Genomic DNA, 16,747 nt, shown 5'->3' with positions numbered 1-16,747 from the left:
CATGACCTCTTATTGTTAAGGAGAGAGGTTTACCATTGCACCAGCTTTCATTTTTTTATAGTGTCTACCTAATTGTATTAATGGTGTCATTATAAAATTTAATATACCGGATCTATTAATTTTTTTAAAAAACATCAGGGTCCGGAGACACCAACACGTTCAATGTGGGTCCGCCCCTGCTTGAAGCAGCTGTTTTGTGAAGCTTTCAAGAGCAGAGAAACTACTGCACTTAAAGATTGTATTCTCCCACAACTAAATGCATACTTAAACAAACGAATTTTCTTGATTATGTGCATCAATTAAGAAAATTGACGTACATGTGCTTTTTTATTAAAACTACGATTACGTCCCTGTTCGTTTATCTTCATGCGTTAAGAATAAACAAATGAACGAACATTACTTTGATTAGTCGAAGAAAATAGTGGTGTTGGTTGTCTTGGTTCTAAAGTTTGAATAGATGCTACTTATAACTAATACATAATTTAAATAAACGTTGAGTAACGTAAACAAATAAACATAAACAAACAATACAAAACATAAATTAACAAACGGGAACAACAAGATACATTTTCATGTCCAAAATAAAACACTAAATGATAAAAGAAAATTTCAAATCACGAACAGGCCTCCTTCTTATTAACCCAAAGAACATCTTCATAACCTTTTACTCCAATGAGCATACATTTATCACCCGTCAGCTAAGCAGCAACACAGAATCTCCACACTGCACACAATCAATTACACCTATTCGTTTAAAAGTATTTTCGATTACAAATGATCGTTTGGCTAAAAGCATCATGCAAATACATGGGGTTCAATTATTTCCCTTAGATATTTAGCTTGAATCTTTTCTTTCTAAATGTGGATATGTTTTTTTAGAGTTTTGTTCTTAATGAACGCATAGATGAATTTTAATACACATAAAAGTATATTTTCATTTCTAACGAAGTATCATATTATTAATATAAATATAAAACGTGTTACTATATTCTCACACAACTGAATGCATAAATGGGTAATCTAGAGAGGGGAGAAATTGGTAATTACCAACAACCGAAGGCCTGTCGTGGAACTCCTCGTTGCTGATCTTGCTGCAGCTGCTGAGGGGCATCCTCTGGAACAGGATTAGTGGGGTATCCCAGTGGAGGAGGAGGAGCACTGACAGGGGGTTGGCTTTCATTGTTGTAACTCATGATGAGCTGAGGAGGAGCACCGACAGGGGGTTGGCTTTCATTGTTGCAACTCATGATGACAAGTTGTAGATGAGTGGGTATTGATGGAGGGACTGGGGGTTTTATAGAGTCGGATTGGGGGTTCATCAACAACTGGGAAATTTAAATTTAAATTTAAATAATATAATAAATATATTTATTCCAGTTCCTAACAACCAGATATATTATTATTTTTATTTATCTAAATTAATTAAACATCTAGTGCAAGATCGTGTAATAGTTACCCAATCTTCAATTCTGTTTTGGTAATGTGTACCGAACATTGTTAGGAAGTGTCTGATGTGCAAGAATGAGAGTCGGAATGGTATGGACTATTAGGAATGAATAAAGACAATGTGTTTGGTTAGTAAAGGTAATGGAATCACCAATTACTACTTTCTCTTGGTTTTTTTTCATTCCATTTCCTCTCCCACCCTTCTTCACCAAGACCGCCCACCATCATCACCACCCGCCACCCACCACCGCCGCGACAACTGCCACCGGTGCCACCACCGACCACCTCTACGGCCACCCCCGTCGTCGCCGCCACCCGTCAGCCCCGATCACCACCACCCAACGGTGCCGCCCCTCACCCATTACACCCGACCACCGCCACCCAACTTCGTCGCCCCTCACCAACACCTGCCACCGCCAACACCCTCCACCACCGACCGCCTACCACTACCACCACCGACCACCACCACCTAACGTTGTCGCTTGTCGCTGCCTCCCATCACCGCCGCCGCCACCACCACTGTCATCGCCACCACCTGTCGCTGCCACTACCCACTACTCTCGACCACCACCCCCACCACCATCACCACTCACCCACGACACCCAACCACCGCCGTCGCTGTCACCCACCACTGCCGCTTCCACCCACTACCACCGCTACGCACCACCGCCACCCATCGCCGATTTTATTCACTCGTCTTTTCCTGCCTACCAAATAACACAAGGTAATAATTCATTACATTTCTACATGGTAAACCAAGCAAGTCCATGAAATAGTAATAATTCATTTCATTTCTTTGTCCATTTCTTATATCTCTTTCATTTCATTCTCTCGTCTAATCTATTATCCAATACAAAACAGACCCTTAAGCTGTAACTCATATAATAAATCAATAATGGACTAAGACCATTCTAATCCTTTAGAAAAAAAAATCAACACTACTTTTGTTTTCTTCTAATAAAATAGAAGTATACAACTAATCTAGACAAATCCGAAATTGAAACCCACACAAGGAGATTCAGTATTTCTAACCATTCATCTTTATATTCTTTAAAACTTTCTATAAAGATCATTAATTGTCATTTCCAATTGACATTAACAACCTTTATGGAAAAAACGCAACCAAACCGAACATCCCGAAAAACCCCTTAAGGTCAAAACCCGACCAACCTTTTCACTCCAAACCTTGTAGCAGGGTACTATCACATAACATACCAGAAACTTAACCCGAAATGCTATAATCGGATCTGTCAAAAAGGAAGAACATGCAAAAAAAGAAGGGGTGGATGTTGGCGAATTCCTGGTCGATTGTGGCTATTTGCGTGAAGATCGACCTAGTTGGTGGTGTTTGAGTTGAAGTCAAATACCAACAAATCAGTTAATTAAACAGTGGATAATTATCAAGTTTCCTAGTCAAGTTAGAATAGGAATTGTTTGGATAATTATTGTGAGTTTAGTTAAATAGAATCCTAGTTATAGTCTAACGCGAAGGCTCGTCCCCTAGTGGAAGGGCTGCTTTTTGGAACCAGGTGTTTTCCACCAATTTTGTATCCACGTTCGTGAGACCACCCAAACCGTTGATCAAGTAGACGCACGTTTCGTGTTTGTCCGTTACAAGTGCTGAAGATTCCATTGTAGGTTCTTGAAAAGTCCCTACAACGAGCTCTCGGAGGAGGAAGTTATTATGGCTCTTGTGGACTACAAACAAGCCTACGGCGAGGACTTTGAGCACATATCGGTGTGGCAAATTATTTCGATCTGTGTTTAAGTTTTATGTTTTTAGGCTTCTTGTAATGTTTTAAGTACTATGTTTTATCTTAATGTAAGGTTTAAAGTTTTAGGTTTTATTTAATTTAATATTGAGTTTTAATGAAATTTAATTTTGAGACTTTATTTAAATTAAAAAAAATATTTTGCGGCATGGGTAGGTGCCGTTAATACTTACTAGCTAATGGGTACTTTCGGATAAATTTGACGTGTGATCAAGGTTAGGATACTTACCCTTGAGTGTCATTTCCTCTCTGAGAAGGAGATGCAAAGGCCTAAAAACCAGAGATATATTAAATTGTATATTCACTTAATAAGGACCTGTCACACCCCGATATTTCCACTTATTACTGGTGCGCCCGGTGGGGAGTATCGTGACATAGTTGATATCATCATAGACAATTTATCACAGTTTAATACACAGCGGAAGTCGAAAGATAAAATCATTACAAACCGAATGAAAGTAATATCAATTATTACAAAAACGGTTGTAAGGGATCCACAGGCGGATCAAAGATAAAAAGTACAATGTTCAACAGATCTTAAGTGATAAGGCTTACAAGACTCTTATTTATTCACTCAGGAGTAGCCAGCCTATTCCGCCTAGTACCTGCACTTTAGCCTTTTCGAAAAATACGTCAGTTTACACTGGTAAATACAATTAACTAACTCATTTTGAAAATGTTTATGAAAATTGATTAAAATGCACAAGGCACAAAATATATTTTATAACTTGGGATAATTATTTATATATAAACTTGTAAAAGAATTACATGTTCGTTATACGTTCAGTAGCCCGGGCTGAATACCGGGTTAAAGATTAATAGACACACCACATAATATAACCCGCGGCGAGTTATTCTCGAACAGGCGGTTATATTATTTTTACATACGTACCGTCAGGTGTATGCCTACACCACGTGCTTAAGTCGTGGCCATTTCAATGAATGAGCCGAGGATATCCAGGACATGGTCATTAACCCCCCAAAGGCTTTAAACAAACAAAACAGATTAAACGGGTCATCTCAATAAAGTAACCTTCATATGATTAAAAATTCAATGCCCAACCAAGCGGTATTTTATATACCGTACCCCAAGCCCGTATAAGGGAAAATAAGTTAAAAGTATTTACCTGAGTAAGTATGTATATCAATCAGCGAGTGCAAGTATATTTTACTGGGCTGCTAATCTGGAACGAACGTTTGAACAACCTATTAAATTCCTAACGGGTCTTAATTAAGCCTAAACTTAGACCGGTTAGTTTTAAAGGAAGATATACGGTTCAAAATGCAAGATTAAGCGAAGACCGGATTAGAATGTGGTTTAGACCTGACAAGTTTAAAGACTTGTATAATATGGGTAAACTAAACACATTCTGGATTTTGAGATAAAAATGATAAGGTTTGACCCGTTTCGGTTAATTTATGCAAACTAGTTACATAAATCGCACCGAAGGCAAAAAATGCATAATGGGTAAACAAATGAGTCATGAACAGGTTTCCTAAGTTAATATGCCTTAAATATGTTGTGATATCAGTAGGATACCTTCCATTATGCCCAAAACGAATTTAAACTCAATTTAAGCCCCGAATGGGTATTTTGGTCATTTTAAAGGTTATAAAAGAGGTTAAACATTAATCTGAGATTCAGATCTGATATAATCAGTAAAAATAATTATTTTTATAAGTCTTAACAGTAGGGTATTGCATATATGTGAAATTTATCATTTATAACCCAACTATGCACCGAAGGGGAATTTTGGTAATATCACATAAGCTTTAAAGGTCAAATTTAGAATTCTGAGTTTAAAACTTTTGCTTTTTAATTATGAAAATTTACTTAAAACATCAGCAGGTATTAAGTTTCATATGTCAAAAATAGTTTTAACTCATACTATGCGCTTAAAACGCGTAAAAGTCGGTTTTAAGCGATTTCCGGGTTATAACAGGAAATCTGAGTTTTTGATCAATTTGTAAGGTTCAAAATATTTTATTTATCATATAAAATAAGTAGCAAAAAGTTTGGTATCAAAATATTATGTAAAACTCATTTTATGCAAGAAAATGGTATCACCGACAATTACCAGATTAAAGCAAGAACCCTATGTTATGCTCAGCTTAAAACTAAATAAAAATCTTCAAAAAGCCCAAAATATTATTTTACATTAGTGGGTAAAAAGTTTGGCGTCAAAATTTGGGTTTAGATAGGCTTTATGCTAATTATGCCGTTTAATTAATAAAAAGCTTTTTAATTACGATATTGAGCATAACTCCTAATCTAGACCTCAAACGGATGTCAAATTTTTAGGGATTGTTTATAAATTAGTAATAAAGGTTATTGTCCTCTCACATTTTCAAAAATCTCGTTTTAAGGTCAAAAGGGCATAATGGTCAACATTTAAGCATATAACGGAAACATGCAAATAAATCGGATAAATTAGGAACCAAGTTGTATAATCTCAGAGGGTTATACTAACCTATAACCTAGTCCTAATGGAACTTTAAGGCATTTCTAAAACAATCTAAATCGGGTCAGAACTGAAAGTCAAAGCAAAAGTCTACTTTTGCGACTTTCGGTTCCGAACCGAGCCTAAACTGAAAATTGTCGGGTTGAACATGCTTAGACATCTTCTTACATTAATTACCAAGTTATATAAGTGGTAAAACAGGTTTCATGGCTTCTACATTGTTAATTATGTGTTTATTTGAAAATTGGCTTTCTGTTGACTTTTTACAATTAAGTATGACCCGACAATTGACCTAATTAGAGTGGGAATCAGAGGGTGCCCTTTTAAGGGTTTATTACCCACATAATTACCAACTCATAGCTACTTTCAATTCGAGAATTGACTGGACCATTAGTTATTAATCACTAAGTCAAACCTAAATTACGACGGTTTTGACTTTAGGCCATTAAACTAATAAAACACGAATTAGAAAGGTTAAGGAAGCTTATTGAAGTTCTTAGCACGACTAATGATCCTTAGGGAATGATCTTGAGCTCCAGGAGGCTCCAGAAAATAAGTTAGAGTAATTTTCACATGAATCCCAACATGTTGCAACTTGGAACTCCTTATATAGTGATTTTGATTGCATGGGATCCTTACATACAAGTCTAGGATTGATCACAGATGAGTCCAAGTGGCCCCTATGCATGAAAAACCGTTGGTGCAACCCCTGGGATCAAAAACAGGCTTTGTAAGGCGGTGTAACAGGCTAAACAGGCACCTGTGCGTGTTTTTGGTCGCTAGTGACTCTCAGGCGGCCCGCGTAAGAGACCAGAAAGGTCTTACGCGGCCGGTATGAGGCCCAAACTCCGGTTACAAAGTTTCAGGATTTGCACATTTGGTCCCTGGTCCTTCTAAACTTTATTTTAACTTGTTTTATTGCACTTTTAACCTTCCAACTTGACCTTTAAGGACTCCAAATCATAAACAAACTTTGTTAAGTCCCCGGTTAGTTTATACGATCACCAAAAAGTCCTGAATTTCAACTTTGACGCTTTTAACCCCTTACGTACGAATGTTAGCGTATCTTTTTCATACGATATCGAAACCTTGTGAAATTTTTATCACTTATACTAGCGAGCATAATTAATCGTTTCAAAGCTTTGGGTTCGCAAAGAGGTCATTCAGAGGTATAAATTAAACATGTTGACACATTTAACCCTTGCGGTTTGTAAACTTTCACATTCTTCCACAAACGGCTTCATACGATTCATAATTCATTCGTTTAAGGGTATAACCATCGTGTAGGGTTGTTGAAAGGCATAATTATCAAATGTTGACACTTTGAATCCTTTTACACACATACTTTCTTTGTTTGTCAACTTTAGTCCCTCATTTTCAATTCATTACATGTTTAAAGCTCATGACACGTGTCTTCATTACATTGGTCGTGATTTTACGAGGTGTTACATCCTCACCCCCTTAAAAGAAATCTCGACCTCGAGATTTACTGAAATAAATGAGGGTACTTCTCTTTCATTGTGGACTCTACCTCCCACGTATACTCGGGACCTCTACGGGCATCCACTTAACCTTCACAATCGGTACCTGCTTCCTTCGAAGCTTCTTAACCTGTCGATCCTTGACCGACAAAGGTTTTTCAACAAATTTCAAGCTCTCATCTATATGCATATCTTTATGTGACATGACTAGCAATTCATCAGCTAGTCACTTTTTCAGATTGCAGATGTGGAATACATTATAGATACCACTGAGCTCTTCAGGTAGGTTTAACATGTAAGCCACTGTTCCGACACATTCGATAATCTCGAATGGTCCTATGTATCTTGGGCTTAACTTGCCTTTCTTACCAAATCGCATTACCCCTTTCCAGGGTGATACTTTTAGTAACACTTCATCTTGAATTTTAGAGGTTTACGCCGTTTGTCTGCGTAGCTTTTCTGCCTATCTCTGGCAGCTTTGAGACGATCTCTTATCTGTACAATCTTGTCTGTCGTCTCCAGGACTATATCAGGTCCTGTGAGTTGGACATCTCCAACTTCTGCCCAACAAACGGGCGTCCTGCACTTTCTCCCATATAACGCTTCAAAAGGTGCAGCTTGTATACTGGAATGATAGCTATTATTGTATGAAAAATCTATCAAAGGAAGATGATCATCCCAACTTCCTCCTAAGTCAATAACACAAGCTCGTAGCATATCTTCGAGTGTTTGAATAGTACGCTCTCTTTGACCATCCGTCTGAGGATGATATGCTATGCTGAAGTTCAATGGAGTGCCTAGCGATTGCTGAAAGATTTTCCAGAAATGCGATGTATACCTCGTATCCCTATTAGAGATGATAGACACTGGCACTCCGTGGAGAGATACAATATCATCCACGTATAGCTGAGCTAACTTATCTGAGCTGTGTGTTTCCTTAATAGGTAGGAAGTGGGCTGACTTAGTCAGTCTATCCACTATCACCCAATTAGTATCATTTCCTCGCTTTATCTTTGGTAACTTGGTGATAAAATCCATAGTCACCATTTCCCATTTCCAGGTGGGAAGTTCAGGCTGTTGCAGCAAACCTGACGGTTTCTGATGTTCTACTTTAACTTGAGCACATGTCAGACATTTGGCCACATAGGTGGCTATAGACTTCTTCAAGCCTATCCACCAATAATTTGCCTTCAAATCCTGGTACATCTTGTCACTTTTAGGATGAACAGAATACTTAGAACTGTGGGCTTCCTGAAGGATCACTTCCCTAAGTCCTCCATAGATTGGAACCCGTATTCGTCCATTCAATCATAGGATTCCATCCTTGCCATATGATAGCTGTTCTGCAGTGACTCCAAGTTTTTCATTTGGATAGTTAGCTTCTAATACGGCTTCCTTCTAAGCAGCTAACAATCTTTCATTCAAACTGTTCTTTAATTCAATGCTCTTGGCATTGATTCTTATGGGCTTAACCCTTTCCTTCCTACTTAAGGCGTCGGAGACTACATTCGCCTTGCCTGGATGGTATCGTATTTCACAATCATAATCATTTAAAGTCTCCATCCATCGATGTTGTCTCATGTTTAAGTCCTTCTGATTAAACAGATGTTGAAGGCTCTTGTGATCAGAATAGATCACACACTTGGTACCATATAGATAATGCCTCCAAAGTTTCAGCGCAAATACAACAACACCCAATTCCAAGTCGTGGGTGGTGTAATTCTTCTCGTGCACCTTCAACTGTCGAGAAGCATAGGCAATAACCTTGCCTTTCTGCATGAGCACACATCCCATACCAGTGTATGATGCGTCGCAGTATACTACAAATTCCTCTATTCCATCAGGCAATGTCAACACAGGTGCATTGCTTAGCTTTTGCTTAAGAATGTCAAAGGATTATTGCTGCTTAGGACCCCAATCAAACTTGATATTCTTGCGGGTTAGTGAAGTTAGGGTTGCTGCAATTCTTGAGAAATTTTCAATAAAACGCCTGTAATATTCTGCCAGGCCCAAAAAGCTACAAATTTCTATGGGCGTCTTTGGCTCTTGCCAATTCATGACGGCTTCAATTTTAGCGGGATCCACCTAGATACCACGCTCACTGACCACATATCCAAGAAATTGGACTTCACGAAGCCAAAACTTACGTTTCGAGAACTTGTCTTAGAGCTTTTCTTGTTGAAGTAGTGTAAGGATACAACGAAGGTGCTTCTCATAGTTAGCTTGATTCTTCGAATAAATAAGAATGTCATCAATGAAGACGATGACAAATTTATCCAAGTAGCGCTTGCAGACGCGGTTCATGAGATCCATGAATGTTGCTGGTGCATTAGTGAGCCCAAAAGGCATCACTAAGAACTCGTAATGACCATAACGAGTTCTAAATGTAGTCTTGTGCACATTTTCATCCCTAACCTTCAGCTCATGGTAGCCTGGCCTTAAATCGATATTGGAGAAGTAACTTGCCCCTTGCAATTGATCGAATAGATCGTCGATCCTCGGCAATGGATATCTATTCTTGATCGTGACCTTGTGAAGGTCGCGATAATCGATGCATAGACGCATCGATCCATCCTTCTTCTATACAAACATGATTGGTGCTCCCCAGGGAGATGAACTAGGTCGAATGAAACCTTTGGCTAATAAATCGTCCAGTTGAGTTCTCAACTCTTTCATCTCTGTTGGTGCTAACCTGTAAGGTGCTCTTGCAACAGGTGCTGCTCCAGGAATAATGTCGATTCTGAACTCTACTTGCCTATCTGGTGGTAAACCAGGTAGTTCTTCAGGGAATACTTCTTGATATTCTGAAATGACAGGGATGTCTTCAACCTTGGGCTTTGGTTCATCAATGGTTACCTGTGCCATATAAATGACACAACCCTTCTTCATACACCTTGACGCCTTAAGCATAGACACTTGCTTACGCAACCCATACTGAGTATCTCCCTGTATGGTAAATGGCTAACCATACGGGGTCTTGATCACCACTTGTTTCTTGTCACAAACAATATGGGCTTGGTTATGAGATAACCAATCCATGCCTATCACTATGTCGAAACCAGCTAATTTCAAAGGAAGCAAGGATAACGGAAAAGAGGGGTTCCTAATGGATATAAAACATCCATCTAACACAGTTGAGGCAGTTTCTATGGTACCATCAGCTAGTTCTACTTCATAATTTACGCTTAGGGTTTTAACGGGCAGATTTAACAATTTACAAAACTTATTATCGACAAATGACTTGTCTGCACCCGAATCAAATAATACCCTTGCATAAACATCATTAATAAGGAAGGTACCTATTATCACATTATCCTCCTGGACTGCTTCCCGTGCATTCATCTAGAGGACCCTAGCATTGGTCTTCTTGCCTTCCTCAGGTTTCTTGGCATATTTTGGGCAGTTGGACTTGATGTGCCCCTTCTCATTACAGTTATAGCACGTTGCGTCCTTTATCTTCTTGCAGTCTAATGTCTTGTGCTCGTTTGACTTACAAATCCCACAAGCTCTCGGCTGTGATTGGGATTTCGATTCGTATCCGCACCTCCCCAAATGGGGCTTCTTACAGATTTTGCATTTGGGCTTCTTGCCCGACTGTTGGTCATCTTTCTTGAACCCTCAACTCTTTTTGTGGTCAGAGTTCCCTTTGTGCTTCTTTTCTGAACGGTGTGAGTTATCATCCTCACGTTTTCTCTTCCCAGCATCGGAATTCCTAAGCGATCTCTGTCTGACCGCATCAAGGGTAAGAGACAAGGATAAATCAGCTGCTGACCTAAAAGTAGTAGGTCCAGATGCCTTCACACTGGCTTTGATCTCCGGGGCTAAACCCCCAATAAAACGAGCTATTCGTTTTGGTTCCGGTGTCACTAAGTATGGAACCAGTCGAGACATTGTATTAAAACTTGTAAGGTAGGCCTGACAGTCCAATTCGTCATCACCAATGTCAGGAAGTCAGTCTTGATCTTCTCAACCTCGTGTTGAGGACAGAAATTTTCCTTGATCAAAGTCACAAACTGATCCCAAGATAGATTGTACAATGGGATCTTTCCAGTCGCTTGGATCAAAGACCTCCACCAAGATAATGCTTCACCTTTGAATAACTGAGATACAAACTTCACCACATCCCTATCAGTGTAAGCACTGATGTCAACCACAGTATCCATTTCGTCTAACCATGTTATGCAGTCAATAGCTCCTTTTCCCCCCTGTGAAATCCCTGGGTTTGCAGGAGACAAAATATTTATAGGTACAGGTCTTTGTACGTGGTTCACGATCAAATACAATCTTCTTTGATGGAACATTGTGCTGATTCGAGGAGTGTTGAACATCATCCTTTTTTGAATCATGTTGTTTAGAAGGTGGCTTACTATGAGCCTCAAAATTAGTCTTAGGGTGGGATTTGGAATGGGGTACAGATGAGGTCTTACTATGCGTACCACTCGGTTCCCTAAATTGCCTGTCCACGACTTTAGATACAGCGGTATCAATCAATGTTCGAAGCTCTTCCCTGGTTATGTTGATCCTAGTGGCCTCATGATTTTCCAGAGGGTGACTGTTGACTTCTTCAGACCGTGCCATGTAGCTTGATTGCTACATAAAATGATGATAATGATTTATTTAGAAGTCTATAACAGTACTATCATTCTTGATGATTTATTAACCATGGTGTTAATAACCATATTGGTTAATTTGTTAAATATATTCATTTAGGATTTTTTTTTATAATAATCCTCAGTTATAATTAAAATATAATAATGGCACAAAAGGCCTAGTCACAAGGACAATTTAAATTATAAGCCAAGATCTTATAGGATCGAGGTATTAAGGCTTGAATCATAGTACATTACCTTTTTCCTTGACAGGGAGTCGTAGACCACCACTGTCTTTAGTCTCAAAGGACATTAATTATGGCCTGTAGGCACTTCATCATTAATGGATGATTATATAAATTAGAGACAGGAATTGGAAGAATCCAATATAAGGATGACTTATACGATTTTATCGAATCACATTTGCCAGGAGTGTTAACATGTGTTCAGATGTTAACAAGAATTTGAATCTTAATAAGGAACTACCATCATGGCCCTGTCTTAAAATGACACATGGGCTAGGTTTTGCCTTTAAGATTTTATTTAATAATGGCAGATGTTATAAAAGGAATGATATTTTCATTTATTTGATATATAATATTCATGCATAAAATGACAAAATGAAATTTTAGATTTAAACATTCCATTACTAAATTAAAGAGTACATGATTGCCCTAAACGGGACTTTTAAGAGAAATAACTTGCCCACGCAGGGGCTAAACTGGAAATACATGTCCTTGCAGGGACTGAATACAGAAATACATGTCCACGCATGGACTTGATTTAAAACAAGGAAACTACAATACAAATAAATAAATAAGGAATCTTCAAAAATCCCTTTTCTTTTTTCCCTTGATTAAACTCGCCAGACCTTTGAGAAATCCTCGGTTGTTCCTACGCTCTTCTTGGACCTCCCGCTCCACCTGGCTCAACCTTTGGAGAATCTCCTGTTGTTGCTCTGGCGGTATCAATTGCGGCTACGGCGGTTGCTGATGTGGAGGTTGAGGAGGTGGCGGGTGTTGGTACCCATAGGCTGGGTATCCAATCCCCTAGGAGCTCCATAGGACCCCTCAGGATTAAGAGCATTGTAGTTCGCCGCTACAAGGTAAGGGTCAACTTTGGCGTAGTTGTAGTTAGTGTGGGCTGGCTGCTCAAATGGGTTATACGCCACCGCACCAGCGTACGAAGGAATTGGGTTATCATAACCCATTGGTGGTGGCGCGACTGGCGTAGAGTCCACCTCAGATATGGGGTTTGAAGGCCCACCCATCTGCGGGTCTTCATAAAGTGGCAGGTAGTGACTGCCACTCAAAGGTTGAGGGGTGCTGATACGGACTCCCCCTCGCACGGACATTCGTGCGTTTGATCTTCTCCGCCTCGGTGGCTCCGGAGGCGGCTGCTGAACTGGCGGTGGTGGCGGTGGAGTGACCGCTACAAAACGTGAATCCTCAGAGGGATCCTACTGCTGCTGAGGCAATGAGTGGTAGGAGGGAGTAAACACCCAGTCGTATTAGGCAAACCTTGCCTCATAGATGTCTGGACTACGATAAGGTGATCCGTGAAAAGACGACCCATCCGAAATCTCGATGGGGTGAGTAGGTGTCCCAGATGGCGGTTCGGCGGGATCCGGGTCATCATCCATTTCCATGTCCTGAACTTCAGGGAAATGGTCTTCAGGGCCCAATGGGTTATGACACATTGGTTCTTCAATCAGGTTTGTCGGGTTAAACCGGCTCTGGAAAAATGGGGTCGGGTCTTCAAACATAAAAGGCTATTGTTTAATTCACTCAACGTTGGCTCTGATACCAACCTGTCACACCCCGATATTTCCACGTATTACCGGTGGGCCCGGTGGGGAGTATCGTGACGTAGTTGATATCATCATATACAATTTATCACAGTTTAATACACAGCGGAAGTCGAAAGATAAAATCATTACAAACCGAATGAAAGTAATATCAATTATTACAAAAACGGTTGTAAGGGATCCACAGGCGGATCAAAGATAAAAAGAACATTGTTCAACAGATCTTAAGTGATAAGGCTTGCAAGACTCTTATTTATTCACTCAGGAGTAGCCAGGCTATTCCGCCTAGTACCTGCACTTTAGCCTTTTGGAAAAATACGTCAGTTTACACTGGTAAATACAATTTAGCCGACTCATTTTGAAAATGTTTATGAAAATTGATTTAAATGCACAAGGCACAAAATATCTTTTATAACTTGGGATAATTATTTATGTATAAACTTGTAAAAGAATTACATGTTCGTTATACGTTCAGTAGCTCGGGCTGAATACCAGGTTAAAGATTAATAGACACACCACATAATATAACTCGCGGCGAGTTATTCTCGAACAGGCGGTTATATTATTTTTACATATGCACCGGCAGGTGTATGCCTACACCCCGTGCTTAACTCGTGGCCATTTCGATGAATGAGCTGAGGATATCCAGGACATGGTCATTAACCCCCCAAAGGCTTAAAACAAACAAAATAGATTAAACGGGTCATCTCAATAAATTAACCTTCATATGATTAAAAATTCAATGCCCGACCAAGCGGTATTTTATATACCGTACCCCAAGCCCGTATAAGGGAAAATAAGTTAAAAGTATTTACCTGAGCAAGTATGTATATCAATCAGCGAGTGCAAGTATCTTTTACTGAGCTCCTAATCTGGAACGAAGGTTTTAATAACCTATTAGATTCCTAACGGGTCTTAATTAAACCTAAACTTAGACCGGTTAGTTTTAAAGGAAGATATACGGTTCAAAACACAAGATTAAGCGAAAACCGGATTAGAATGTGGTTTAGACCCGACAAGTTTGAAGACTTGTATAATATGGGTAAACTAAACACATTATGGATTTTGAGATAAAAATGATAAGGTTTGACCCGTTTCGGCTAATTTATGCAAACTAGTTACATAAACCGAACCGAATGCGAAAAATGCGTAACGGGTAAACAAATGAGTCATGAACAGGTTTCCTAAGTTAATATGCCTTAAATTTGTTGTGATATCAGTAGGATACCTTCCATTATACGCAAAACGAATTTAAACTCAATTTAAGCCCCGAAGGGGTATTTTGGTCATTTTAAAGGTTATAAAAGAGGTTAAACATTAATCTGAGATTCAAGTCTGATATAATCAGTAAAAATAATTATTTTTATAAGTCATATCAGTAGGGTATTGCATATATGTGAAATTTATCATTTATAACCCAACTATGCACCGAAGGGGCATTTTGGTAATTTCACATAAGCTTTAAAGGTCAAATTTAGAATTCTATGTATTATTTTTAGATTTATGTTTTATTATATATTACTTATTATATATATTGCTATCCATATTAATTTAATTTATAAGTTATTAAAAAGATATGGTTAAAAAGATCAAAATACCCTCACATGCAATGCATGTGAGGGGTGATAATGTAGGTCCCGTTTTTCCAGTGGATTGATAACGAAAACCTTATCCTTGTTTATCACAAACACGGTAACGGGTGCGGAATCCCCGTGACGGTGCAAACCAAACAAAGTATAAAATAAGAACACGATTTAACCAATGAAACACAATCTATTGATTAAATGGGATAAGAACCGAGAACAACTGATACACACACAGTTTTACAGAATAACTCTCTCCGGGTATTCTCTCATCTGATCTCACACAGAAAAAAATGAGGGCTATATATACTAAGCTGACACAGACTATGACGAAACACATACAATCCTCGGCGAAACACACAAAGTTGGCGAAACACATTCTGTTTCGTCGACATACATATATTCCTAATCTGTTTCGTCGACATGATATTAAGGCCCAAGTTTAAGTCAAAGTCCAAACAAGTCTTCGGCCCAAATGAAGAGGTTACGGCCCAGTTGACAAGTCTGTTATAATCTTTCATTAATTCAACATATGAGACAAGCTTGTGACATCACCAAGACATCACAATGATGATGTCATGGTGATGTGTAAACGGGAATGGCTTGCGGCGTTCCGTGCTTCGCGTGTCGAACTCTGGGGCGCACGACAGAGGAATGTCGTGATGTCGGGCTTGAGCCGGACCTAACCGAGTCGAAACCAAGTCGAACCGAGCCGAGTCGAACCGAGCCAAGTCGCGTCCACACAAAGTGTATCAACAAACTCCCCCTTGGACGCTACTTGTGATGGTTCGTCTTCTGTGTCTTTCATGTCGGAGGATCTTCAAAGTCTTCACGCTTCGTAAGCAGGAAGTGTATCAACAAACTCTCCATTTCATTTAGGAAGTGTGTTAACAAACTCCCCCTTAGAATAAACTCTCCTTTGAGTCATGCTCGTGAATCTTTTGAACTTCAATTCTTCAGATCCTTGTGGTGTTGATGAGTGGTCAGCGGCAACTCTATCATCATTATCTTTTAAGTGCCTTCACATCGTGTCTTCATTCCGAAGCTTGTCATCGAACATGTTCTTCTCGCCTTTAGCATCTGCACATGCAAGAAATCTAAACGCATAATGAGAACAACCGTTTGGAATATAATTTCCATAAACAAACGACACATGTGCGACCATATCTCAATCAACTACCGACCGACAACAGTTTGAAAGTTCAGAAAATGATCAATTTTAATCCTTTAACTTTCAAAATCTGTTAACTTCGACTGTTTATGAAGATGCAGTTGTTTTCTGGCTTACGATCAGGATTTTGGGTTAGGATAGACTCGAGTTCCAACATCGGTCAATCAAAGATAAACTAGAAGCAAAATCTTTTTGGCTTTTATAAAGTTTATATTAAAACACACCTAAAATCTTTTTGGAATTTTTCATTTTTCAAATTTAAAGACGGAAAACAATACATAAATATATACAAACATTCTTTTTGCGAGTTTCGAGGGTAAGAGAATCATATCAGTGTACGGTCATGCCAAAACGCTCTTTCTGTTCAATTAGTTAACGTTTAGATAAGCATCCTATAACGATTATCGGTATTGTTGTCCACATAAGCTCAACTTAT

General features: G+C 39.0%; 1 protein-coding gene and 1 long non-coding RNA gene across 2 annotated transcripts; one reads left to right on the top strand and one right to left on the bottom strand.

The window, feature by feature from the left end:
* Positions 1-493: 493 nt before the first annotated feature.
* On the bottom strand, positions 494-1,273 carry LOC110874163. The gene is made up of 2 exons (XR_002555692.2): positions 1,048-1,273; positions 494-724 (listed from the first exon to the last, which is right to left on the bottom strand). It is a non-coding gene; the product is annotated as an uncharacterized LOC110874163 (long non-coding RNA).
* Positions 1,274-1,587: 314 nt separating this feature from the next.
* On the top strand, positions 1,588-2,217 carry LOC110875387 (extensin-like). Its single transcript, XM_022123583.1, has one exon. It carries the CDS (start codon positions 1,588-1,590, stop codon positions 2,215-2,217), a length of 630 nt encoding a protein of 209 aa, XP_021979275.1.
* Positions 2,218-16,747: the final 14,530 nt, after the last annotated feature.

The sequence above is a fragment of the Helianthus annuus genome, chromosome 9, assembly GCF_002127325.2.
Source record: "Helianthus annuus cultivar XRQ/B chromosome 9, HanXRQr2.0-SUNRISE, whole genome shotgun sequence".
Taxonomy (NCBI): Eukaryota; Viridiplantae; Streptophyta; class Magnoliopsida; order Asterales; family Asteraceae; genus Helianthus; species Helianthus annuus.
This window is presented reverse-complemented; position numbering and strand designations above follow the sequence as displayed.

What these genes read in the sequence shown, in the direction of transcription:
- LOC110875387 (XM_022123583.1), top strand. Translation starts at nt 1,588, where the DNA reads ATGGAATCACCAATTACTACTTTCTCTTGGTTTTTTTTCATTCCATTT.